The 25,651-nt window shown below is 35.7% G+C and overlaps 2 protein-coding genes across 7 annotated transcripts; both read right to left on the bottom strand.

Annotated features, from left to right (window-relative positions):
• Positions 1 to 306: 306 nt before the first annotated feature.
• LOC131652551 (histone acetyltransferase MCC1) lies at positions 307 to 4,072 on the bottom strand. Of its 6 annotated transcripts, XM_058922436.1 has the most exons (6): positions 3,857 to 4,036; positions 3,495 to 3,712; positions 3,266 to 3,410; positions 1,210 to 1,309; positions 894 to 1,122; positions 307 to 780 (listed from the first exon to the last, which is right to left on the bottom strand). In XM_058922436.1, exons 2-6 carry the CDS (start codon positions 3,599 to 3,601, stop codon positions 588 to 590), a joined length of 774 nt encoding a protein of 257 aa, XP_058778419.1. In that variant the 5' UTR covers positions 3,602 to 3,712; positions 3,857 to 4,036; the 3' UTR covers positions 307 to 587. The 6 variants fall into 6 exon arrangements, with proteins under 6 accessions (XP_058778419.1, XP_058778416.1, XP_058778418.1 ...); XM_058922433.1 differs by having other exon boundaries at positions 894 to 1,309; positions 3,923 to 4,072; XM_058922435.1 differs by having other exon boundaries at positions 894 to 1,309; positions 3,495 to 3,703; positions 3,923 to 4,044.
• A 6,641-nt stretch (positions 4,073 to 10,713) lies between these two features.
• Positions 10,714 to 13,876, bottom strand: LOC131647113 (uncharacterized). The gene is made up of 11 exons (XM_058917024.1): positions 13,540 to 13,876; positions 13,414 to 13,471; positions 13,100 to 13,180; positions 12,957 to 13,028; positions 12,625 to 12,854; positions 12,451 to 12,522; positions 11,869 to 11,982; positions 11,702 to 11,783; positions 11,542 to 11,588; positions 11,334 to 11,415; positions 10,714 to 10,998 (listed from the first exon to the last, which is right to left on the bottom strand). The coding sequence occupies exons 1-11, from the start codon at positions 13,803 to 13,805 to the stop codon at positions 10,915 to 10,917; spliced, it is 1,188 nt and encodes a 395-aa protein (XP_058773007.1). The 5' UTR covers positions 13,806 to 13,876; the 3' UTR covers positions 10,714 to 10,914.
• Positions 13,877 to 25,651: the final 11,775 nt, after the last annotated feature.

The following is a 25,651-nucleotide window of genomic DNA, read 5'->3' as shown; positions in this document are numbered from 1 at the left end:
CTTAGAGATGAAATGATTTCTAAGAAAGATACAAAGCCTCTTACAACTGTTATGCTTTGCCAGTGAGAAATCGGTTATATGCAGAGAAGAAATGGATCTCACTGATATGTAGAGAAGAAATGGAAATGGTTTCTTTTGAAGTTTTTTCATTTCACTCTTTAAGTCGAGTCGTGACTAACTCACTGAGTTGCATAGTGCTTGATATGTTTTATTTAATGAAAATCAATTCTGATCAAAATCAATTCAAACACTCTAAATAGATCAACTTTTGTTAATCCAACACTATCTGTCAATTGCCAATTACAATAACAGTCAACAGAATCACAAGTTCTTATTACACACGCTTAATCATCGGTGTATCTTCTAAAAGAATACAAGGAGCCAATCCATGGTCTAAAACAATTTTGTTGAAACACTTTTTACATGGTATATATATGTATGGCCTACATTTTTGGTTTCATCTCTTGGATTGCATTTATTCTGACAGAACAGTTACATATAGTAAGTACTATAACTTTGGCACCTTTCTAGAGAGAATTATAAGTGATGTTGAATTATACATGAAACATGAAACTAACAAGAATACATCACACAAACTCACAACCATTACACTCGACAGCCATGTTTCTTTTGTTGGGTATTGTTGAGAGTGAGACAAGAGAATGGCTTTCTTTACACTTTTCCCACCTTGAGATCTTCCTAATTTCGTTCTTGCAGAGCTTCGCGGCCACTGCCTTAAAGCCACTCTTCATGTAGCTTATTATTGCAGACAGAAGCTCTCTGAAATATGAAATGGAAATTAAAATTCTATCACAATCTATTCATTTTAAACAAAACATATAAGATCAGTCTTAATATATCAGGGCATATAAGTTAGAAAATATTGGACTTACAATGGTGAGCAAGGAGACCGTCCCCCATTTACGTAGTGCACGAATAAGAATGAATCATAGTGTTGGCCATTGATGAAATAAAATCCCTGCAGCCTTCTAACACACTTGAAAGACATTTTCTTGTATAAATTGATTGCTGAGATATTGAAAGAAATTACGTGCAAGTAAACCGCTCGGCATGTGGGAATGCTTGAAGCATATTTTACAACCTCCCGAATCAGAGAAGAAGCTGGTGATGAGGCACAGATTAGACTGTCAATTATATTACTGGAGGATTTCAACAAAATTGAAGTACAAAACAAGCGACTAATAATACCTATTCCAAGGCTCCTATATGCTTCCACTACTCCCAGTGTTAGAACGTACACTAAAGTTTGATCGGATTTGGCCGAGTCATATCCAAGCAAATCAACTATCTACAAGAACAATATTCATGGAAAAAAATTAAGACAATAACTAAAGTTTAGCACCTAAAGACTAGGATAGAACACCAACAGATAAGTTAGTGACTAATGTTATTGGATCCGCACAATTCACACACAGGACAACAAAGAAAAATTGTCTCAAAGTCGCGACTCCAACATAGAGCATTCCATATTCAACAAAATACTAGCAGAGCTTATATTTTACACACTACTACAACGTATATTACTAATAGGCTAGTATGTAACTGCCTGTAACTACCATAATAGAAGTAATTATCAACACATACAACTACTTTCAGGCACCATTATAACATGTATTCCTAATGCATAACTACTCATAACTGCTATTATCACAGATATTTCAGTCACTTTCTCCTTTTAGAATACACATTTCAGAAGGGTGGATGGGTTATAGGTTGATGGATCATTTTGTGGTTCGTTTAACTCTAGTTGCCACCTTGTCTTCCTTTCCAAATGTAGGAAATAGACTCATCAAGATAGATTACACTATGCCAAATCTGATGATAATCTGACCTGTGATCCAATTTAGAATAATATACAGCAGCACGTAGCTCATCAATTGCCACTGAACTAAGGGGCACTTATCCAGTTATCACATTATAGACCCTTATTTATAGCTTTACAATAAATACAAATTCTCCATGAAGAATCTTTTTTCTCAACTAATAATACATAGAGGAGAATGCACTAAAATTGGACAGAAATATATCTTGTAGGAGAATTGACTCAACTGTTTTCCTATTTCATTTTTGTGATGTTGAGGATGCCTATAAGATCATACATTCACTAGACCAGCCCCATGCAGCAATGTGATTAAACGAACCACATCCCCACGAGAAGGAAGCCCTTCCAGATTCCAACACCATGAAAACCACTGCATAATCCTCTAATAACATATTCAACTTTTTTTGTAGACAAAGACTAAGTTGACTGTTTTGTTCCCTTTTCTGTCTATTACCCTAAGAATAGTTGAGTCCTCCAAAATACAATTGAAAGCAGTTATTTCAAGTCTGGATTTCCCCCACACTCAACTTCCCCACTGTTGTTTTCCTCTGTAATTTCACCTTCTGTCCGGCATGAGGGCATGAGGGAAATCCATAGACATCTCTTTACTATTCACACATATCTTTCTGATGCTACTACTGATGCAATTTCAAGCATCAAATCTGTACCTCAGTCCCAAAATCCAACAAATAAGCATCCACTGTAATTTAGTATCCCCTAATTGCATTATCAATCAACACATTTTTCTCTAGTCACCCACTTGACGTCTATCTACTAATACTATTCCCACCCCAAACCCTCTGTTTTATCAATCTTAAGATTCAAGAAAAAAGTAGCGCGAGTTAATGGAATTGTGACTTCCTCCACTTTTAATTAGAACCTCCATAAATATTCAATTAAGTCTCCCTACCATCCATACATTCCCCCAATATATCCACTCTTTTAGACACCTAAGTCACGGTTTAATACTAAATGTATTGGCTCCTACAGGGAGTACTCTGTATTCTCTGTCCAAACTTACAATATAAAAACAAGCAATTTTTTATAGACCACTGCAACATATATTTCTAATAGGTTAACATCATAATAAAATGATCAAGCCACCTAAACAGACTGTGGAAAATGATTGATTGACTCAAACTTTGGTATTTAGAAATATAGACTCCGTCAAGTTTGTCAGGGCTTGAACATAGACCTACTTTGTTTGCATTAAGAAGATTGATTGAACACGTTTTCAAAAATTAAAAAAAAAAATTCCTACAAGAATCAGCTATATAACAAATCCCTTTATGGCAATCTAGTAAATCATAAAAACATTAAATAGCCACACTTCCCACATGAAAAAATGCCTGAGATTCATAAAGATCATAAACCAAACACAATCCAAAATGCATACAGTTATTATATATAAAGGGGGTCAACCTCACTTTCTTTTGCAAGAACAATCCGCGCTGTTACAAATCCAATGAGTTCGTCGCTTTGGCCATTTGGTCGACTAAGATCAACTGCTCCCCACGATACAATATCCCGTCCATTGACCACATCTTGAAAAAAAGTAGATTCATACCTGAGATTCACAAAAAACCTTTAACCAAACACAAGTTCGAAACTCATAATTGAAGCCAATGGAAAAACAAGAACATGATCTCACCTGATGGGAAATAATCTACCATGAATTCGCTCTAAAACATCAAGATCAGAAGGTCGAATAGGCCTATAGCATATCTTTGACTGATTAGACCCTTTCTGGTTTACCATGGATTACTCCCCCCACTTAATTCCCAGCAAATATATGATGATATACTTGGAGAAACCAAGCAGCAGCAACCACTAACATTTAACACTTGATAATTGCTATAACTGCAACAACTTCAGAATGAACACGGAAATGAATAAGAAAACAAACAAAGTATTTGCAAATCTTGGAAAAAAAAGAAGATGAATTTCTGAAAAAACAAGCATTAAACCTAAGAATTATGAATGGGAACTAGGGATTAAAGCTACAAAACCTACACAGATAATCGAATTGATTGTGATTACGGTAATTGAGTAATTTTAACAAACACGTAATGGGAGTACCACAATTACGATTCGACGATGCTCGCTTGGATCACAGATTCACGCCAACTAATAACGAAATCAATTTATCTATCAAATTCAACTTAATCTTTTTGATTCTTTGATAGATTATTATTATTATTTGTTTTTTTTTCCAGCTTTTTCTTAAAAAATTAATTATCTTGCTTCTTCTTATACTAGTATCTAGAGCTGTCAAAATGGGCTCGGCCCATTGGGCCGGCCCATAAGCCCTACAATTTAGCGCGGGCCGGGCCGCAAAATATCTTAAAAAAACACGACCCTGTCTTTTTGGGCCAGCCCATCAGGCCTATGTTTTTTATGGGCTGGGCCGGACCGGGCCAAGCGGGCTTCGGGCTGGCCCATTAAAAAAAGATTTTGGTAAATTTTGGAGAAAAAAGATTGAGATAAGATATGATTTCATAAATGTGTTCTCAAGTCATAAAGAAAAGTTAAAGAGGATCAAGATATATTTTCAAAATGATGTGATCAAGGAAATGGTTGTGAGATGTAGAGAAAATTTGATAAGTATTGGTGATAATATTAAGTTACTTTATACTTTTACATGGATGATTTTGTGGTATTCATATATGTTTATGGATAAATATTTTAAACATCACTTATATAAGTTTATGATGACTCTCTACTTATGTTGTATTGCATTTATCCATTACATCCTTTTTATAAAATTAAAATTATAATATTGAAATACGGGCCGGGCTGGCCCATTGGGCCGCACGGACCTTTGTAAAATGGGTCGGGCTCATTTTATGTGACCCATTTAGCAATTGGGCTGGGCCGGGCCAGCCCATTAAAACACGTTGGCCCACCGGGCCGAAGCGGGCTGGGCCGGCCCATTTGACAGCTCTACTAGTATCTTTTAATATTTTTATTTGATGTTAATTATCCCATACTTTCTTTCCAAGTATTCATTTCTTGGTAAACTAAAATAAGCCTCGTTTAAGAGAGTAACTAAAACAAGTTAATTATATTATATTTATTAATATTTTAAATATTTATATAATAATAAAAAATGATTTGATTATGGTGTAAAATTGTAAATTATTAAATTCTTTATTGCAGGATTTTTTTCTATCCGTTTTTATATTATAAAATTGAAATATTAATTATAACTATTAGCTTTAAAATCGATAGAATTTATGAAGAATCACTGTAATTTATTTAAAATAGTTAACAATAAATTATCGAAATTTATTTTTTAAAAATTACTTTAAAAAATTCTGCAAAATCACATTAATATGAAAGAGGGGAGAAACATCTTTTGTATTGAGTATAGGAGAAATATAATTGTGCATTATATATGGTTTATATTCAAATTGGAGGTTTTAATTGTCTATTTTCAAGGTTTCATTGTTGTCTTTATGGTAAGGATGGGAGCAAGTATTTTTGATATGGCGTGTCATCTTAAGACGCTACACATATGTAGTGACAAATGAAAAAATATAGTACATAATGTAATTGAAAATGATTGGAATTTATTTACGGCATTTGAGGAGTCTTCGAGGGTGGATGAGCAACGGTTATGTGGAAGTTGTATGAGCATCATGTCATGAGTAAGGCATGTCATCATCCTGATGGTATAATTTGTGTTATTCATGAGACATGGGAAGTCAGAAGTCACATTATGGATATTGTAAAACCATCTACAACAGACTTGGAACCTCGAAACAAACGAGGAGCTTGTTTTGTATGCAAGCACCTTGAAACAACAACACATATCTTCACCATGAAAAATATACATTTGTCGCATTGCTTTCTCTCAGACATTGAAATATGCTCTTTATAAGGTGGTTGTTGAGACGGGATCAGTATGTGATTGACCTTGGTTATTACTTCATCCTCGTTGTACTTTACATGTGCATTAAATCATTTTCCAAAGGGACGTCATGTGGTAAAGATGATTTGTCAGCTCTACATATATTAGACGCATTGTATGGAGAAGGTTTTGATATGACAAAAGATCTTTTATATGCAATCACTCTTTATCCTTGACGTCGTTATTACAACCTGATGGTGGATACAACCAATTATTATGGGTTCTATTTGGAGGTGTTGGTATCCAAACTTGATATAAAAGGGGTCAGCAAAGAATTTGCCACCAGGATTGACTTGGTTTTGGATAGACGTCTTTGGGCTCCACCACATATGCTCTTAGGGTGGCTAGTTCCTACATCCTAAGGAGGGTGCGTCAGCTACGCTTTGAAACATGTTTGCCAAGTCTGGAATCTACCTCAAAAGAGCGGCTTATACCATCTTGCAAGGATAATCATTGAAATAGTGCAAAAATATTAATCATTGAAATAGTGCAAAAATATTACGGGATATTAGCTCGTCGAGAAAGTCATAATGGTAGTATGCTCTCTTTTTTCTTCACTTATTCCTCGTCTGACTGTGCAATCGGTGGATGTGGTCCTCTTTTCTTACTTTCGGTGGATGCATTCTTCCACCACATGTTTTTCCCGTGTACCTTTAACTGACGGGCGATACAGAGAGGCATGCATTTTCATGGTTGTTATTTGTTCACGATATAAGAGACTCGACCACCTCTGAGCGTCTTCTCATGGCCGCATCTTATGAACAATCAACTAAATAGTACTTCATTTTTATTCCTTTATTTTGATTTAAATTTTATTCTCCTAACTCCTCCGCAATTTAGTCAGTAACGTGCTCGGAGGGAATATGGAATATTATTTCCCAAGATCTGATTGGATTTGGCTTACTTTGAGACTGTTGCGGAAAGGGGGTGGGTTTTTCAAGGGCTTCCCTTTTAAGTCCTTTTTCCAAAGTGTGGACTGAGCCTTATTTCCTTTCCTGATGTATTAATTGGGAAAATTCCAAATTAATTAAGTTCATGAAATCTTCCTACGGTAGGTTTTGAAAATAGAGTGTCGGAACATTATGCTATATTTTCAAATCAACTACATTTCACTCATAAATTCCAATTTTTTTAAACAAAAATGAAACATCAAATTATAGTAAATCAAAGTAATTGAAAAACCTCAAATGCACTACTTTGATTTACTATAATTTGATATTCTATTTTTGTTATAAAAATTGACTTTTGGAGTGAAATGTAATTGATTTAAAATATAATATAATATTTTGTAAGTATATCTACGAAAAACTCGATTTCATTTAAACCTTTCGTAGATGTAGTTACGGAATATTTCATTTAATTTGGGATTTTCCCAATTAATTTGAGATCTTCCCAAATTTCACTATGTTTTAACGCTTTCGTAGATGCACCTACGGAAAAAATCCAATTTTTTAAAAAAAAAAAATACTTCTGGAGGTACATTATGGAAGCAGAGGATATAAATGAAATTTTACCAGGTGGCTAAGAGATTTAAGGGGTGGATTGGAAAATTCTCAAAAATTTGCACACTTGTTTAACGAGTGATAAGTAACGAATTAATATTTTGAAATTTTCCACTAATTTTTGTGCTTAAGTTAATGTAAAAAATCACTAAAAACTAGAAAATGTTAAGAGAGAAACTCTCCCGTCTCTCTAAACTTAGGGTTCTCCTCTTTTGTTGGGTGTCACCTCCCCTTTTGTAGGGGCTCCTCCTTTCTCATCGGAGCTATTCACCACCATTATCGTGGTCATCTCCTCTTCAATGGAGGTTCCTTCCCCACTGTAAGTTTCCCCTCCTCTCTTTTCATTCCTTTGAAACCTTCATCCATGTTAGGTCCATACATGTTTCTTCCTCCAACCTCTATTAAGCTCCTCCTCCTTTCCGCCATCAACCATTAATCGCTTGCAACCCCAAAATCACCTCTACCAACTAATGGCCCAGAGTGGTATATGTGTTCATGTAATAGTTTATTTTATTGTGCTTGTTTTGTCGTGGGTTCTATTTTTTCTTGCTTGGTTTGTTTTGTTGGGTGTGTTGTTATTAGGCTTAAGTTGTTTTAAGTTTGTGCTCAAGGTATTTGATGAAATGCCTCAAAGAAGCTTGGATGAAAGAAATGTGTTTTTGAGTAAGAATCTTATTAGGGATGCGGAAAACCAAACTTCTCTTTTTCAGTCAACAATTGTTTCATCCACAAGTTATGAGATTAATCAATATTGTGAACCTCAATAATTGAGTTGAGCATGATAAAGCTAGTGTCAAAGCTAAAGATATGATCCGTAATTGGATAGATTTAAAGATTGGGGTTCTAAAACCTACTCGTCTCTTGCGAAAGAACTTTGTTTGGATGATTGGATTAAAGTTTTAGATTGGTACCCTCCTTTTGGTTTCTAACCTCTCAAAGCTTTTTGATGTCCATAATTTGTTAGTCTTAATTATTAGTGTTGTTGTTAATGTGTGGATGAGAAATGCCCGAACACTTTTTCTTTCTCTATGTTTGTACTCTCTCTTTTTCATCTAATAAATGAAATTGTTTTCTATAAAAAAAGTTTAATATAAAAAAATAAAGGCCCGTGCAAATGGAAATCACGACCCAAAACCAAACCAAGTAGGGAGCTGTAATTCTCACGTTTTAAATGATTAGACCACAAGGGCAAACTGATTAAAAACTTTTTCAAAATTCAAAATCAAAGCCTGTTAATCAATTAGACATAGATCTAATCAATTAGATATTCAAATTTTTGTAATTGGTTTACCACTCAATAAACTAATTGCATTGAAGCTCTAATTAATTAGGGCATGATCTAACGGATTAGAAACAACCTATAAAAGGTAACTCTCTTTCTTTTTTCCTTTATCACTTAAATCCTCCACTATTTTCTTGTGTGCTTGTTGTTTGTTATTCTTGTTACTAGTTTTTCTATCAGATCATCATTAGACGGCTCTAAAAAGAATTTGAATTTCTCCAAGAACATCTTCAACAAACTATGATTTTGGTGTTTTTTTTTCATAAATTAAAGAGAACCATTTTAACAAGAAGTTCTTCGACCGCTACATTCTCAAACCACATTTTATTGATGAGATTTTTTTTTTGGAAATTTTAAATTCTTTGATGCTTTTAACAAAGCCAACCTCAAGGATTTCGTCTGCAATAAACCAGAAGAGGTGTACCCAAGGTTGGAAAAAAATTATGCAAATCTCAACTACAAAGAGGGGGTAATCACTTTCGAGGTATGTAAAATCCCAATCTCTATCTATCAAAGAGTTTGGAGAAATTGTTGATATACCCTATGATGGCTCCTCTACTCCTCTGATTCTCCAAATTACATGGACAATTTGAACCTTCTATAATCTAATTGATCCCTTCTTTCTAATCCATCAATGTGACATAGGGTCTTTATCATAGTGGGATATATGACTGTGACATGTCGTCTCATTTTCTATGTGATCCTTCATGTGCTCATTTTAAGGAACTTCAACCACGAAAAATTATTGAAGACCGGTGTTGTGGCCGCTTGGCTTCTGACCAAAAAGATCGACACCAACTGGGCTACTAGAGTAATTTTGCATATGTTGTATTGTATTAGTATATGAGCTACTTTATTTTCATATGGGGACTTGATCATAAAAATTATGATTCATGTTAAAGTTCGTCTAGAGGAGGAAGAGTTTGATCCAAGATCTTTAAGGATTAGAAATACTTCTCTAAAGTCGATGAAGATCACCATAAGGGACTAGGTCTGGGCGTAAAATACACTTGTTGAGGACACACCTCAGACTCCCCAACAGCCAAAGCCCATAAATCTAGAAGACTTTAGCTATTAAATGTCTCCAACTTCTTTAACATAAGCTCTTCTCAAAATCATCCTTGCAATCACTCAAGATAACAATATAATGCTTCATCGGATATCTACCAAAGTATACTTCATCTTTGAGCATATAGAAAATACACTTGTTGTGTAGGTTATGATAACATTGTTTCTGGTTTGATGTTGACAAAAGAACAAAGCTAAAATAATCACGAGCATCGTCAAAGTAGTAAAATATTGAAGTTATCGAAAAAGAGAAGCTAAGAAGGCTCTAGTCTTGAGAGCAAAGATAGTCAAATACAAAGTTCAACATGAAAAGAAACTGAAATCTTTGAAAGTTCCCTCGATCATGTGTCAGATTATAATTTTACCTGCTTATGCTCAATAGTGTATAAATAAGTGTGAGTGCCTTTCAAAGTATCAAGACAATGCGCGCTCACACACACTCAAAATGATTTTAAAACTATTTATTTCAAAGGATTTCTTAAAATCAATTGTGTCCACTAACTAATTGATTAAGAAGCTTCCTAACCAATTAAAAAAAAAGCAAAATATCGTCCTCTAGTCAATTAGAAATTGTATCTAATCTATTATGAAGCTTGCGCCTAATAGATTAAAAAACCTCTTAATCAATTAGGCTCAAAAATCATTAGTACATGATCAAAGCTAAATTCCATTTTATTTTTTTAAAAAATATATCAAAAAGCATTAGTACATGATGAACTATAATAGATTTACTCTACAAAAAATTTATTATTATCCCACGTTGTAAGATTCCCCCCTCACATGATAGGCTTTGAAAGAGAAAATCACTCATTTGAACCCTACAACCTCTCACAAACAATTTGATCTACTAACTCATTTTAGTTTATTGAATATATTTAATCAACCAAAATTCTTTTCATATCAATAATTTAATTTCTGTTTCTTTGTTGCACCCTCTAACCCCCTTAAGTTATAACAAAAAAAATCTTTATTTTTTTCACCAACTTGTTGTAAGACAACCTCATCCATTCTACATTATATTTTTCATCTCTTCCTTCAATGTTACTCATATCCTTTCTTCCTTAACCATTAATTATTTGGACACTTCATCTTTATCAGTTATCAATTGTATAAATTAACCATATTTATTCTTTGAATCTCTCCTAAATGCATGTTTGTGAGAATATAATACATATTTACAGTAGCATAGCTGCTTGTGATAAAACAATGCAAATTCACGACATTCATATTCCAAAAACATGGAGCTTGGGGTGCCATGTGGTAGATATATTTCACAATGACAACCACATTCTTTTGATCTTGAAATTCAAAGAACTTCCCCAGTCATAAACCTGTGATTGAGAACAGTCTCCGCAGTTGGTCTCTTTCGGAAGTCAGCATTAAGCATTGCCTGGAAATCATGAGAACAGCGCCATGAACATTTTGATATAGCTATTAGCTACTGAATTGGAAATTCACACTTGAAATTGATGTAGCAATACATGTATTTTCGATGAACCAAAACGTGCCAGCAGAAAATGCATCACATACAAGTGTTTATAAATAAATCACATCTACAATCGCAGACAGAACAAGGGTAAACTCCGCATATGTTGTTTCTATAAACTATTGGTATTTTAGAGCTTTTGTGAAAATCAGCAATTTGTTAGACACTTTTGTTTAGCAGACACTCACTCAAAATCATAAACTGATAGTTTCCCGTTCTAGCAGACATGTTTTATATACCTGAAGCAGCTCCCAACCAGCACCATTGCCAAGATCCAGGAAATCGATGGCATTAACTAACCTGTCATCTGCTACACAATACCTATGTAACGAAGAATAGAATAAAGTGAGACAAAAGCAATGACTAAATTTAATCTATTAATAAAAATAACAGATGTCTACTCCCTGTAATAGTTAAACCAAAAATATAGAATAAAAGATATCTTACTCTCGCATTGCTTCAAGATCAAGCCGAAAAGTGTTCTCTAAAAGCCTCTGAATTTCATGGAGAATAAATAATTCAATGAGGATATTATCTTATGATAAGGAAAAGTAACAGAAAAATTATCAAGTACTAAAGACAAAGTCTAATTGGCAGCATGGCTTACTTGCAAAGAAAGGCCATCCATTACACCAGCTTCACAAAACGGAACAAAAGCCAAGTATGCAAAAAGAAGGCCTGCCTCATATCTGTATTGTAATTGATAAAAGTCAGACATGACCCAAAAAGACTCTGAAACAAACTGCTGCATTAACCCAAATTCAGATGACTCACATGTCATCGGCTATTCCAAAAGCTCTTTTCTCTAAATAAGTGAATGCACTAGCTGCTGAAGCTCGTGCCCAAAGACCTTCCGTAAGTGGTCCTGAATCCTCTAGTTCTGAATACCTGGAATAATTTAAATAAGAGCACCGCTATATGGTGAAAACATGGATATCTATCTATCCACGCAGTATCCGTGCAACTTCCGTGCGAGTTCTCTTTATACTATGAATCATCTGCCTTTAAAAATTGTAAAACTATTTAAGTTATAAACTACTCCAGTTTGCAAAATTTTAACATATTGCAAATAAATCATAAATCCCATGCATAGGCCTCAAAACAAATACATATATTGCAAAATACAATATCTATGAAGTCTAAATATACAAAATACACAATAAGAAAAAGTAAAACTAAAAAAGTGTCATATGAAATCTACCGGTGGCTGCCAATAAGCAGTGCAATAGACTACGTTTAAAGAAATTCAAATTTCAAATATTTCTATGCCATATGCATATGAAATTTGTATGTGTGATCAATTCATTGAAGTTTGGTTAACTCAAGACAAAATAGCTCGGCAAGTCATTACCTTACCTAACACTAACAGAAAAAGCTAAATCCTTAAGCCTTGGAATCAAATAGGGAGATTCTCTTTCAGAAATTGTGCTGCCATCATATTAAAATTAAGCATGTTAATGGTAGAGTGAGAAGGAAATATAATCCAAATGGAAAACATAGAACAGAGCTAAATGCCTGCTAGTTACATACTTGAGAGATACAGAAAACGGTCCAAGACTCTGGTGCAATCTATCATGATCATGCATGTAAGCCAAACCTCTCAAAGCACCCTGAAGAAGTATTATAATGAAACGTCGTCTTCTTTTCATTGTCTGTCCTAGTTCAAAGCTATTCCATGAAGACATTTTTGACATCTTCTCACTTGCAACTTTTGCATAGTCTGCTGCACTAGATTTCCCGTAATCACGAAAAGCAAGCCACTGATCGAATAAATGTATCCAACATCATTAACAGAATTGGAGGACAAAAGGTACGTTATTATGCTAAAAATCTTAATTTCAAATTGAGAGTACAAAGTAAACCTGCTCTCCGGTAGTCGTTTCAAAGCCACCTAAAAGTAACATAAGATGCCGACTCATACCTTTAGAGCTGCTCTGTAAGAATTACAAATGAATGAGCAACTGGTAACACTATGAACTGATATGGAACGGTTAAACTATCTCACTTGAAGGAACATGTGGGAATTCAACTCGTTTGCAGCCATCATATCTGCCACAACTCCACCCGCTCGTGTTCCAGGATAAACCTTCATTGTTAAAAGTAATAATAATATTTCAAATTTCAATGCTCAATGGAACATTTTGAGTGAAGTGAATTCAAACATGAAGTGCTAGCTAAAGACATTGATTGTAATTTATGTAACACCGACACTTGTAGAAAAATCGGACATCTGTACCGACACTTGTGATTAAGTTTAATTTATTTACTTTTTTTTCAAATTATTATCGGTGTCGCAGTGTCAATGTCAGGCTAGTATACCTTAAAGAGAACAGGTGTTTGTCTAAGCGGACCTTGAGAAACCCTTCCTTCATAAAGCCTGCAATGGAGCAGCCACGATGAGTATTAACTAATTAATCCAAAAACGAATCCCTAAAAGTAAAGTACCTGATTTTGACGCTACCTTCTTGAACATCTTGAGTTTTGAATCCTCCTCCTTCTCCAAATGAATATTGATCAGTATTAGCAGTAGTAACGTTCATGAAACCATAGTTTCCGATGGGTCTACCCACTTGAAACCAATCGGAGTTTGTTATAAGTGTTGCATTAGCTTTAACTTTGAGTATTCGAAAATTGGAAGTGTGTGATGATGAGAACAAGAATGTGGATTTGGTGGTCGCGGGAAGAGCAAAAGCAGCTGCAGCGGCAACCATGGCGGTTTGTTAAATTTGAGATAAGAATCGTATGATCTTCATTACCAAGTGTGTGTCACCAAGTTAGTTTGTTAAAGTTTTTCTAAGAATTACTATTTTCAACTATTTTATTGTTAAAAGTAAAATTATAACTTTTATTATTAATTTTTTTAAAATATTTTAAATAAACATTTTATCAATAAAATTATTATTAGTGGTTAAGATAGTGGTTAAAATTTGAGATTTGAAAGTGTGCTACTCTTAAGATTTGGAGTTTGGAGGAGAAAGAAGGGAAATACTTTGAAAAATAATAAGGATTGAGCAAAAAGAATAGAAAGATTTTGGTTGAGACTTGAGAGAGTTTAGGAGAATTTGTTTTTCTTTGTAACAACAAAAATTCTCTAATTTGGAAGATTCAAAATTTGTATTGAATGAGAGTTTTTTGAGATTTTGAAAGACTTAAACAAATTATTTAAATATGATTTTTTGTTGTTATAGTATATTAAAAATTAAAAATATATTAATGTTAAATATTATTTTATCATTATAAATCAAGAAAATTAATATTAAAAAATTTCTATATTTTTTTAAAAATCATATATTTCCCTCTCCTGCAACTCCCAAACAAAATCTTAAGATTTCATATTCAAAATCATGGTAGATGCAAATTGCTTATAAACAAAAAAATATTTGCTAAAACAAGGAGAAACAAGAAGTGTCGTGATGCAAATTACACCAGACCCCCCCTCCCCCGCGCTACGAATGTTCATGTCCAGAATAGAGTAAATGATTGTGTTGTAGCCATGAAGAACAATATTATAGGTTGATGGAAAGTCGTGAGAAGATTGTGACCTTGGTAGGCTGGAAGCCACCGAAATGGGGTGGATAAACCATCCCATAATTGCTCTAAGTCAAGCACGTTTAACTATGAAGTTCTTATGGAACGGGCTACCGAAAAGAAGATGCATCTTATTGGTATAGGCAATATGTATCAATCCTTATATGCATTCTAACCATGCAGTCTCATACCTGCACGGTCTCGGGATATACCACGTGTCTTTTCAGCATGGTTTGTCCTCACTCACACGCTTTTCGAGAAACTTCCCAGAAGGTCACCCATCCCAGAATTGCTCCAAGTCAAGCACGTTTAACTATGAAGTTCTTATGGAACGGGCTACCGAAAAGAATATACATCTTATTGGTATATGTAGTACCTATCAATCCTTATATGCATTCCTTTAACCATGCAGTCACATGCCTCCACGGCCTTGGGATCTCTCTCATTCTGATGTGGCGACTACTCCTTGCCATGTTCGGCCTCGAGTGTTACATGTGGTGCAACCATCCTCGCCTTCTTTGGCCTCGGGTGTTACATCATGGTACAACTCTCACAAATCAGGTCATAACTTTCTACTCGTAGCTCTGTTTCAGGTAACTCTCAAAGTTTTGGAAAGCTTACAAAATTCCCTTCGATTTGATATATGATTTCTTCCTAATAGCTTATGTATTGAAGAAGAAAAGTGAGTTTGAAGTTGGATGATTCATGCTAAATTTAGTTGAACGAGAATTAGCATTTATCTGGATTCCTCGTACACGGGTACGGGTCTGCATACTTGTGTGTTGTTTGTGTATTTGTTGCTATCTCATTGGCTAGTAATGGGACTACCAATGGTGATATTGCCCTTGTTATGTACTTGTACCTAACCGTGAGGTAAATCCGGATTCTCGGTGAATCCGTTTGATTGCATGTTCCCTGTAGAACCGAGTGAACCCGTAAGATAAGAGAACTCACTGAGATTTAGTAATCTCACCCCAATCATCTTATCTTTTTCAGGTGCAGTTTAGAAGTGTCTGATTAGTAGCAGGACTGGATTGAAGATTTAGAAGTGGCGACGGCTCAAAGACCTTGTCAGATCTTAACTTCTGCTGTGCAAATCCATTGAAGACACATGTTTTATAATTCTTAGTAGAATCTCATGTTGTATTTTAAGATGGATCTTCTTGTATCTTTGGCTTTTGTATGTAATCAACATCAATTTTAACGTTTCATGCATAATATACTAGTCGGTTATGTATGGGGTGTTACAGTTGGTGCCTGTATAAGAGGTTTCTCCAAGTTCCTATGGCACTGCAGTGTTATTAAAATTGAGCTATGAGGTGTATATGAAGGCCTTAAACTTGTTAAGGAGCTAGGTCTTTGGAAAGAAGAAATGAATATGTATTTCATTACAGTTGTTGGCATGATCAGCACATGCATAGCTACTGATATGGACAATTTATCCATTGTGAAGCAAATCAAAATCCTTACGAAGAGTATTGAATATGTGAAAGTGTCTCATTGCTTTAGAGAAACGAACTTTTGTGCGGATGAGTTAGATAAATTTGAAGTTACTAGTGGTGATGATATTCTTTTCAAAAAAAGTTTATCTAATTTATTGTTTATCTAATCAAAACTCTAACAATGAATATCTAATTTATTGTTTTATATTTATAACAATAAATTTGAAATATAAAATAAAACTAATTTTTTTAATCTATAAACACATCTATTTTTAAGCGATCATGAGAATAGTTAGTATAAAAAAATAGTATACTTTCTTAAATAACTAGATATCTTAAGGTGGATGTAGGGATGATAACTATTATTTTTGAATCAGGCGAAATATAATCAAAAAGAAAAAGAGAGATACGAAAAAGAGAGGGGGCATAAACCAAAACCCTCTCTGCAGGAAGTAAACCTCTAGAAATGTAAGTCTAAACTATTCTTTACAAAATATGCACTAAAAAAAAGGGACAAATAGTAAAATCAGATAGAATCAGAAATATTAAGATTAAAGTTAGCAAGGGAGTCTGCACAAACTTAAGAAAGATAACTCAATCTTACTCTGCTGGTCAAACTAATTTTATTGAAAACCGTAGATAAAATGGATTGAAAATATCTCATAAAATAAAAAATTCAATTAATTCAGTAAAAATTGGTATGATCGGATAAATATAACAGTCAACTGAACAAGTGGATTTGTTTGAACTAGCATATTATCCCTTTTTTACAACACATTTTATGGGAGTAAAAAAGAAAACATGAAATTGAGGCAATAATTTTTTTTTCAAATGCGTCTCAATTAAAAATATAAAACTTTTAAAATCTTAAAGAATCTTCCACTATCCATCAATGCTTCAAATAATCAGTTTTTTTTCATAATTTTGATCTTACATTTTTTATTTGCATTTATCATTAATAATTTGATTATACTAATTTTGCTCCAGATTTATGATCCATTATATATATATATATATATATATATATATATATATATATATATATATATATATATATATATAGAGAGAGAGAGAGAGAGAGATAGAGAGAGAGAGAGGGGGAGAGAGGAGGGATATATTTACCCCAAGAATAAGTGTACAAGACTTACTCCAAATCTTAACCATTGATTATCATTAATCTAACGGTTTAAATTGATCTTTAATCTAATTATTTTTGGAAATATTTTTTATATAAAAAATTAATTAACCGTTAGATTAATGATAATCAATGGTTAAGATTTGGAGTAAGTCTTCTCCACTTACTCTTGGAGTAAATATAACCATTGATTTTCATTAATCTAATGGTTTTAATTGATCATTTAATCTAATTATTTTTGAAAATATTTTTTTATGTAAAACTTTAATTAAAGTCGTTGGATTAATGATAATTAATGGTTATGATTCGGAGTAAGTGTTGAACACTTCCTCTTGAAGTAAATATAATTAAAGCCCTAGTTTAAGGTTTACTCATTCGCAGTGGCGAGAAGAGTTTGCAGGCGATAGCGGTAAGGAGAGAGCAAGCCCACTCGAGTTGAAAATATCTATATTTATGGGATATTTTCGTGTGTCTCATATTGTTCTTCCCTGTTCCAAGGATAAGTTATTTATAAAGGCCAATGAGCTTGCAACTAAGGTTTCTCAGGAATGATAACCGCCCACCTAGTCATAGAAGTGGACCGTTGAATCCCTACTCCCATGGAAGATATTGTTTAGTCTATTGACTATGGGTTCTCTCTAACCAAGACATGTCATTTCCCATGTTTCCCTAAACGGGTGAAACGATAGTGTTTAAGGAGGGGTTTCCCTTATTATATGGGCGGTAAAAAGATATTGCCTTTTATTAGCGACAAAAATCTCCTCGCCCTCAGTATGTCTTTCACAAATATAGCATTACACTCATTCTCTTGGAAAATTTATTGTTGGTTTAGGTGAGTGTTTAATATCAAAGTAGAATCTAATAAACATGTTTATCGAATAAAGGCTTGATTACGTGCAAAAGGTTAAACCTAGGTCGATGGTCAATATTACAGTGGTGCCTTTTCATGTAACGACCGTTTTTCTTTAATTCCTTATTTATGTGAATTAATTGTGATCTATGTGTTAATTATATGCTTGGTTGATTTTATGTTGTTTTATTTGGGAATTATTAGTATATAATATAAGATAGTAAGTGTGGTTGATAATTGGGCCTAAGTCGGTATTAGTAAGTGAGGGATGTTAGTTAGAGCCCATTAGTAATTTAAGATAGTAAGGGTTTAACTAAAACAAGGGTTTTAGAGGAAATAGAAATTAGAAGTTCATTTTGGGGTTTTTGGTGAAAGAAGAGTAGAGTGAAGAGAAAGAGGAGAAACTCAAGGTTGAAGATAGAGTTGGCTTCAATCTAAAACCTAAGGTAAGGGTGGGATTCTTTCATGCTAAAGGGATGTATGATGATGTTTTGGGTGGGGTTTTGATTATATGTTGTTATCCATGATTGTGTAGAAATTGAATAGAGATTGTTAGAGTTTATGAGTAACTTCCATGAAATTGTGAATCTAAGCATGATTGAAGATGTTATGATGTTATAAGACCCATAATATGTGTTGTATTTGTGTTTATATCATGTATTCTGTGGTTGTTCGTGATGTTTGATGTTTTCCAACTTGATTGGGTTAAGTTTAGGGGTTTTTGGATGGGTTTCGTATGCTGTTTTCTGTGTTTTGGGGGTTTCTGAAATCGCCAGTTCGCGCCGCGAACCCCTGTGCGCGCCGCGAACCTCTTGCAGAAACTTGGGGAAAACTGGATCTGCTCAGTTCGCGCCGCGACCCCCTGTGCGCGCCGCGAACTGCTTGGCAGAAAGTTGGGGATTTTTGGATTCGCTCAGTTCGCGCCGCGAACCCTGTTGGCGCCGCGAACCCTGTTTTGCAGAATTTTCCTAAACTTTGAAATGATGTAACTTTTGAACCGTAACTCCTTTTTAAGTGCCGTTTGAACCTATGCGAAGCTACAATTGAGACCTTTCTAATGAATATGATTTAGGAATGCTTATAAACCTTTTTAAATCCTTCTTTAAATGTATTTGTTTGATGTTATGATTTGTGTGGTGAAGTGGTGTGTTGTTGTATGATGATGCAACGTAGCGACGTGATTGGGAAGTGGTGAATTACTATAAAAGTAATGATGTTTAGTCGGTATTTGTGATGTATTTGTGAATGTCGTGATTGTATGGATGTTGCATTTAGTGAGTCACATCCATTGCATAAAGAGACGGTGGCCTTAATGGTAAAAAGTGACGGTGGCCTTAATGGCAATTAGCGACGGTGTGCCCAATGGCAAATCTTGAGACGTGGGAGTTTTACTCCGAATGGTACCACATGCATTTGCATAAGTCGAGTCACATGTGAATTGCATTCGAGTCTTACTTGATTATGATGTGGTGACTTGATGATGAGAGGTTTATTGCGATTGTATGGAATTTTACTTGCGAATTGTATATATTGTCATAGTTGAATTGATGACATTGTTACCGTTCCTTAAGGTGATTATGTGTTGTGAAATCATTGTATTGAGTATGGGGATGAGAAGTGGTGACCAATGTATGATCTTTTCTCTTGCTTAGAATATTATCATACGTTTCTTTGTAATGAATGATATCTCACCCCTTATGTTTGAATGTTACCCTCCGTTGGTAACGTGCAGGTAACGACGTGGAGTAGCCGTGTACCTTATAGCTCGAGTCGGTGTGTCAATGCTCTGATACGTAGCACTCGGGGGGAATGTTTGCGATACTTGCTTGTGTCTTGTTTTATGTTGATTATCTTTTCTTGAACTTTGATGTTGTGTCTCGTAGAGACGTTTTGGACACATTGTGCCATGTTGGCAAAGACATATGTTGATCTAGATATTATGTTGTTATTTGAATTCCGCTGCAATATGACGAAGTTGTTTGGATTTATGTATGCGATGAATTATGAGTTTCCTCTGATATAAGTGTTATGTATCCATGTACTTTGAGCATGAATTGTAGTTTTGTTTAAGTCGAATATGTGATGCCTCAAATTTGTTGCTTGTTTCGATATTTTATACTCTGATTTCTCTTATTATTTGAGGGGTAGATTTGGGGTGTTACAATAGTGGTATCAGAGCCTGGTCGGTCTTGTCCGGCCATGTGTCGTGTTGTAATGTGGTCTAACAACGTTGTATTGTTGTTTTGTGCTGATTGCTTTTGTGTTGTAGTGAAGAGTTGAGATGGCGGGAAGGAATGATGCTGCAATAGCTGCTGCTTTGGAAGCAATGGCTCAAGCTTTGGAGAACCAACCGAATGGTGGGGAGAGTGATGCTTCTCGGAGTTTGGCTACCTTCCAAAGAGAGAACCCTCATATGTTTAAGGGAACTTATGATCCTGATGGCGCTTTGACATGGCTTAAGGAGATTGAAAGGATTTTCCGTGTCATGGATTGCACTCCTGAACAGAAGGTTCGGTATGGGACTCATATGCTAGCAGTTGAGGCGGATGATTGGTGGCTAGAGACCCGTAGGAGATTGGAAGCGAGTGGTGAAGAGATCTCTTGGATTGTGTTTCGCATGGAGTTCTTAAGGAAGTACTTTCCTGAAGATGTCCGTGGCAAGAAGGAAATTGAATTCCTTGAGCTGAGTTAAGGGAACAAATCTGTTGTGGAGTATGCTGCTAAGTTTGGTGAGTTGGCAAAGTTTTACCAATACTATGATGGGCCGAATGGCGAGTTTTCCAAGTGCATTAAGTTTGAGAATGGGTTGCGTCCAGAGATTAAGAAGGCGATTAGTTACCAGAAGATTTGCATCTTTGCTGATTTGGTCGATTGTTGTCGGATCTATGAAGAGGACAATAATGCTTATTATCGTGTGATAAGTGAGAAGAGAGGAAAGGGTTATCAAGGTCGTGGTAAGCCTTATGAAGCTTCGAGTGGAAAGGGTAAGCAGAAAGCTACTAATGGCAAGAGAACTAGTGGGGGAGATGCACCTGCTAGTGTTACGTGCTTCAAGTGTGGCAAGGTTGGCCATAAGAGCACTGTGTGTACTGCTGGTGCCATGAGGTGTTACCGTTGTGGAGAGGTTGGACATACGTCACCTGCTTGCAAGCATAAGCAGATGGTGTGTTTCAACTGTGGTGAAGAAGGACATATTGGAAGCAAGTGTCAGAAGCCCAAGAAGGAGCAGTCTAGTGGAAAGGTGTTTGCCTTGTCGGGAACTCAGACCACTAGTGAGGATTCGCTCATCAGAGGTACTTGTTTCATTAATATCATTCCTTTAATTACTATTATTGATATCGGTGCTTCTCATTGCTTTATATCTGCTGATTGTGTTAATCGATTGGGTCTTGTGTTGTCTGCTATGAACGGAGAGATGGTTGTCGATACTCCGGCTAAGGGTTCGGTGACCACTTCTCTTGTGTGTTTGAAGTGTCTAGTGTCGATTTTTGACAGAGACTTCCTTGTTGATTTTGTGTGCTTGCCGTTGAGAGGTTTGGATGTGATCTTAGGGATGAACTGGTTAGAGCATAACCGTGTTCACATCAACTGCTATGATAAGTCTGTGAGGTTTTCTTCTCCTGAAGAGGAAGGTGTTGAGTTGTTGTCCGCTAGACAGTTTCGTTTGTTAGTAAGAGAGGATGTTCAAGTGTTTGCCTTGGTTGCATCAATGCCTATTGAGAACGAAGCGATCATAGAAGAATTGAAGGTAGTGTGCAATTTTCCTGAAGTTTTCCCTGATGAAATTCCTGATGTACCGCCTGAGAGAGAAGTTGAGTTCTCTATTGATCTTGTACCTGGTACTAGACCCGTGTCTATGGCACCGTATAGGATGTCTGCATCTGAATTGTCTGAATTGAAGAAGCAGTTGGAAGAATTGCTTGAGAAGAGGTTTGTGAGACCTAGTGTGTCGCCGTGGGGAGCTCCAGTGTTGTTGGTTAAGAAGAAAGATGGAAGTATGAGACTTTGTATTGATTATCGTCAGTTGAATAAAGTGACAATCAAGAACAAGTATCCACTTCCAAGAATTGATGACTTGATGGATCAATTGGTTGGTGCTCGTGTGTTTAGCAAGATCGATTTGAGGTCGGGTTACCATCAGATTAAAGTGAAAGATGAGGATATGCAGAAGACGGCTTTCAGAACATGTTATGGACATTATGAGTATTCCGTGATGCCCTTCGGCGTTACGAATGCACCTGGAGTATTTATGGAGTACATGAATCGTATTTTTCATGAATATCTGGATCGCTTTGTGGTGGTGTTCATTGATGACATTTTGATTTACTCTAAATCAGAATCAGATCATGCTGAGCATTTGAAGTTGGCATTGCAAGTCTTGAAAGAGAAGAAGTTGTATGCTAAGTTATCCAAGTGTGAGTTCTGGCTGAAGGAAGTTAGTTTTCTGGGGCATGTCATTTCTGGTGATGGCATTGCCGTCGATTCGTCTAAAGTTGATGCCGTGTTGAGATGGGATACTCCTAAGTCGGCTACCGAGATTCGAAGCTTTTTGGGACTAGCTGGCTATTATAGAAGGTTCATTGAAGGTTTCTCTAGGTTAGCCCTTCCGTTGACTAAGTTGACTTGTAAGGGTAAGGCTTTCGTGTGGGATGTTTCTTGTGAAGATAGTTTTACCGAGTTGAAGAAAAGGTTGACGTCGGCACCGATTTTGATATTGCCTAATCTGGAAGAATCGTTTGTGGTTTATTGTGATGCTTCTAAGAAGGGTTTAGGAGGTGTGCTCATGCAAAATGGTAAAGTTGTTGCTTATGCATAGAGACAGTTGAGAGTTCATGAGAAGAACTTGTTAGAACAAGATTTGTTCTGTTCAATTATCTTAGTTTTGATGATAACAATAATATGAATTTTGCTTAAGATAATATGGTACTCTAATCCAATGCAATTTCCTTTTCAGGAAATATATAAAGAGTATGCATAATTCAGCGCTCAGAAGCTTTGTCTCAAAGGGTTCAGCATGCAACATCAAAACATGGTCTGGCAAGACATCAGAAGATGGTCGAAGCAGAATCAGAACATGGGTCTATGGAATCATCAGAAGAACATGAGATCAGAAGCACTGAAGTTCTGATGGTATCACGCTCAGAAGCACTTCAAGGTCAGAAGATCAGAAGATGCTTTGCACCAAGCTGTTTGACTCTGATGATATTCAAACGTTGTATTCACAAAACATCAGATCAGAAGGAAGTACAAGTGGCAGGCTACGCTGACTGACAAAAGGAACGTTAGAAGCTATTAAAGGCAACGTCAGTAGACACAGCGTGAACAAGGCTCGAGGTAGTTGACAAAAGCGTATAACATTAAATGCGATGCTGTACGGAACACGCAAAGCATTAAATGCACTCAACGGTCATCTTCTCCCACGCCTATATATATGAAGTTCTGATGAGAAGCAAGGTTAACAATTCTGAACAAAACAACTTATATTAACTTGCTGAAACTCTGTTCTATTCAAAGCTCAGAATCTTCATCTTCATCAAAGCTCACTACATTGCTGTTGTAATATATTAGTGAGATTAAGCTTAAACGATAAGAGAAATATCACAGTTTGTGATTATAGCTTTTAAGAAGCAATTGTAATACTCTTAGAATTGATTACATTAAGTTGTAAGGAACTAGAGTGATCGTGTGGATCAGAATACTCTAGGAAGTCTTAGAGGTTATCTAAGCAGGTTGTAACTAGAGTGATCGTGTGGATCAGAATACTCTAGAAAGTCTTAGAGGGTATCTAAGCAGTTGTTCCTGGAGTGATCAGTGTGTGATCAGAAGACTCTGGAAGACTTAGTTGCTGACTAAGTGGAGAACCATTGTAATCCGTGCGATTAGTGGATTAAATCCTCAGTTGAGGTAAATCATCTCTGCGGGGGTGGACTGGAGTAGTTTAGTTAACAACGAACCAGAATAAAAATAACTGTGCAATTTATTTTTATCGGTCAAGTTTTTAAAGCTACACTTATTCAAACCCCCCCCCCTTTCTAAGTGTTTTTCTATCCTTCAATTGGCATCAGAGCGCCGGTTCTAAGGTGCAAGCACTTAACCGTGTTTAGAAAAGATTCAGGAAGAGAAAAACGCTTCAGTAAAAGATGGCTGATGAAATTGCAAAGTCTACATCTACATCTGGCTCTGCTGAGCAACACAACGGTAACAATGGTTATACTAGACCGCCGGTATTTGATGGTGAAAACTTTGAATACTGGAAAGTTACTTTCTTGGTCTAGATGGTGATCTATGGGATCTTCTGATGGATGGTTACAAACATCCGGTAAATGCCAGTGGCGTAAAGCTGACAAGGCAAGAAATGAGTGATGATCAGAAGAAGCTTTTCAGGAATCATCATAAATGCAGAACTGTTTTGCTGAATGCTATCTCTCATGCTGAGTATGAGAAGATATCTAACAGGGAAACGGCCTATGACATATATGAGTCCTTGAAAATGACTCATGAAGGAAATGCTCAAGTCAAGGAGACTAAAGCTTTTGCTCTAATCCAGAAATATGAAGCCTTCAAGATGGAGGATGATGAAGACATTGAAAAGATGTTTTCAAGATTTCAAACTCTTACTGCTGGATTGAGAGTTCTTGACAAGGGATACACCAAGGCTGATCACGTAAAGAAGATCATCAGAAGCTTACCCAGAAGATGGGGTCCTATGGTGACTGCATTTAAGATTGCGAAGAATCTAAATGAAGTCTCTTTGGAAGAGCTGATAAGTGCCCTGAGGAGTCATGAAATTGAACTGGATGCAAACGAGCCTCAAAAGAAAGGTAAGTCTATTGCATTAAAATCCAATATCAAGAAATGCACTAACGCTTTTCAGGCTAGAGAAGAAGATCCTGAAGAATCAGAATCCGAAGAAGAAGATGAACTGTCCTTGATCTCCAGAAGGCTAAATCAACTCTGGAAGAACAAGCAAAGGAAGTTCAGAGGCGTCAGAAGTTCAAAGAAATTTGAACGTGGAGAATCTTCTGATGACAGAAGATTTGACAAGAAGAAGGTCATGTGCTATGAATGCAATGAGCCTGGACACTTCAAGAATGAATGTCCAAAACTTCTGAAAGAAAATCCCAAGAAGAAGTTTCATAAGAAGAAAGGTCTTATGGCAACCTGGGATGAGTCAGAAGATGATTCAGACTCTGAAGATGAGCAGGCCAACTGTGCGCTGATGGCGACAAAAGATGACGGATCAGAATCTACATCAGAATCAGATTCTGAAGAGGTATTTTCTGAACTTACTAGAGATGAGTTAGTTTCCAGTCTAACAGAACTTCTGGAATTCAAGTCTCAGATTAGTCTTAAATACAAAAAGCTGAAAAAGCTATTTGAATTTGAAACAAAGAAGCTTGAGTTGGAGAATTCTGAATTAAAAGAAAAACTTTTAAAATTATCCAATAATGTTGGATCTCCTTCTGATTCAGAAAAATCCACTCCTAGTCTAAACCATATTCTGAAAGAATATGATTTAAGTTTCAGGAAGTTCTTATCTAGAAGTATTGGCAGAAGTCAGCTAGCTTCTATGATATATGCTGTGTCTGGAAACAAAAGAGT

This window comes from Vicia villosa, linkage group LG2, assembly GCF_029867415.1.
Source record: "Vicia villosa cultivar HV-30 ecotype Madison, WI linkage group LG2, Vvil1.0, whole genome shotgun sequence".
NCBI classification, from domain to species: Eukaryota; Viridiplantae; Streptophyta; class Magnoliopsida; order Fabales; family Fabaceae; genus Vicia; species Vicia villosa.
This window is presented reverse-complemented; position numbering and strand designations above follow the sequence as displayed.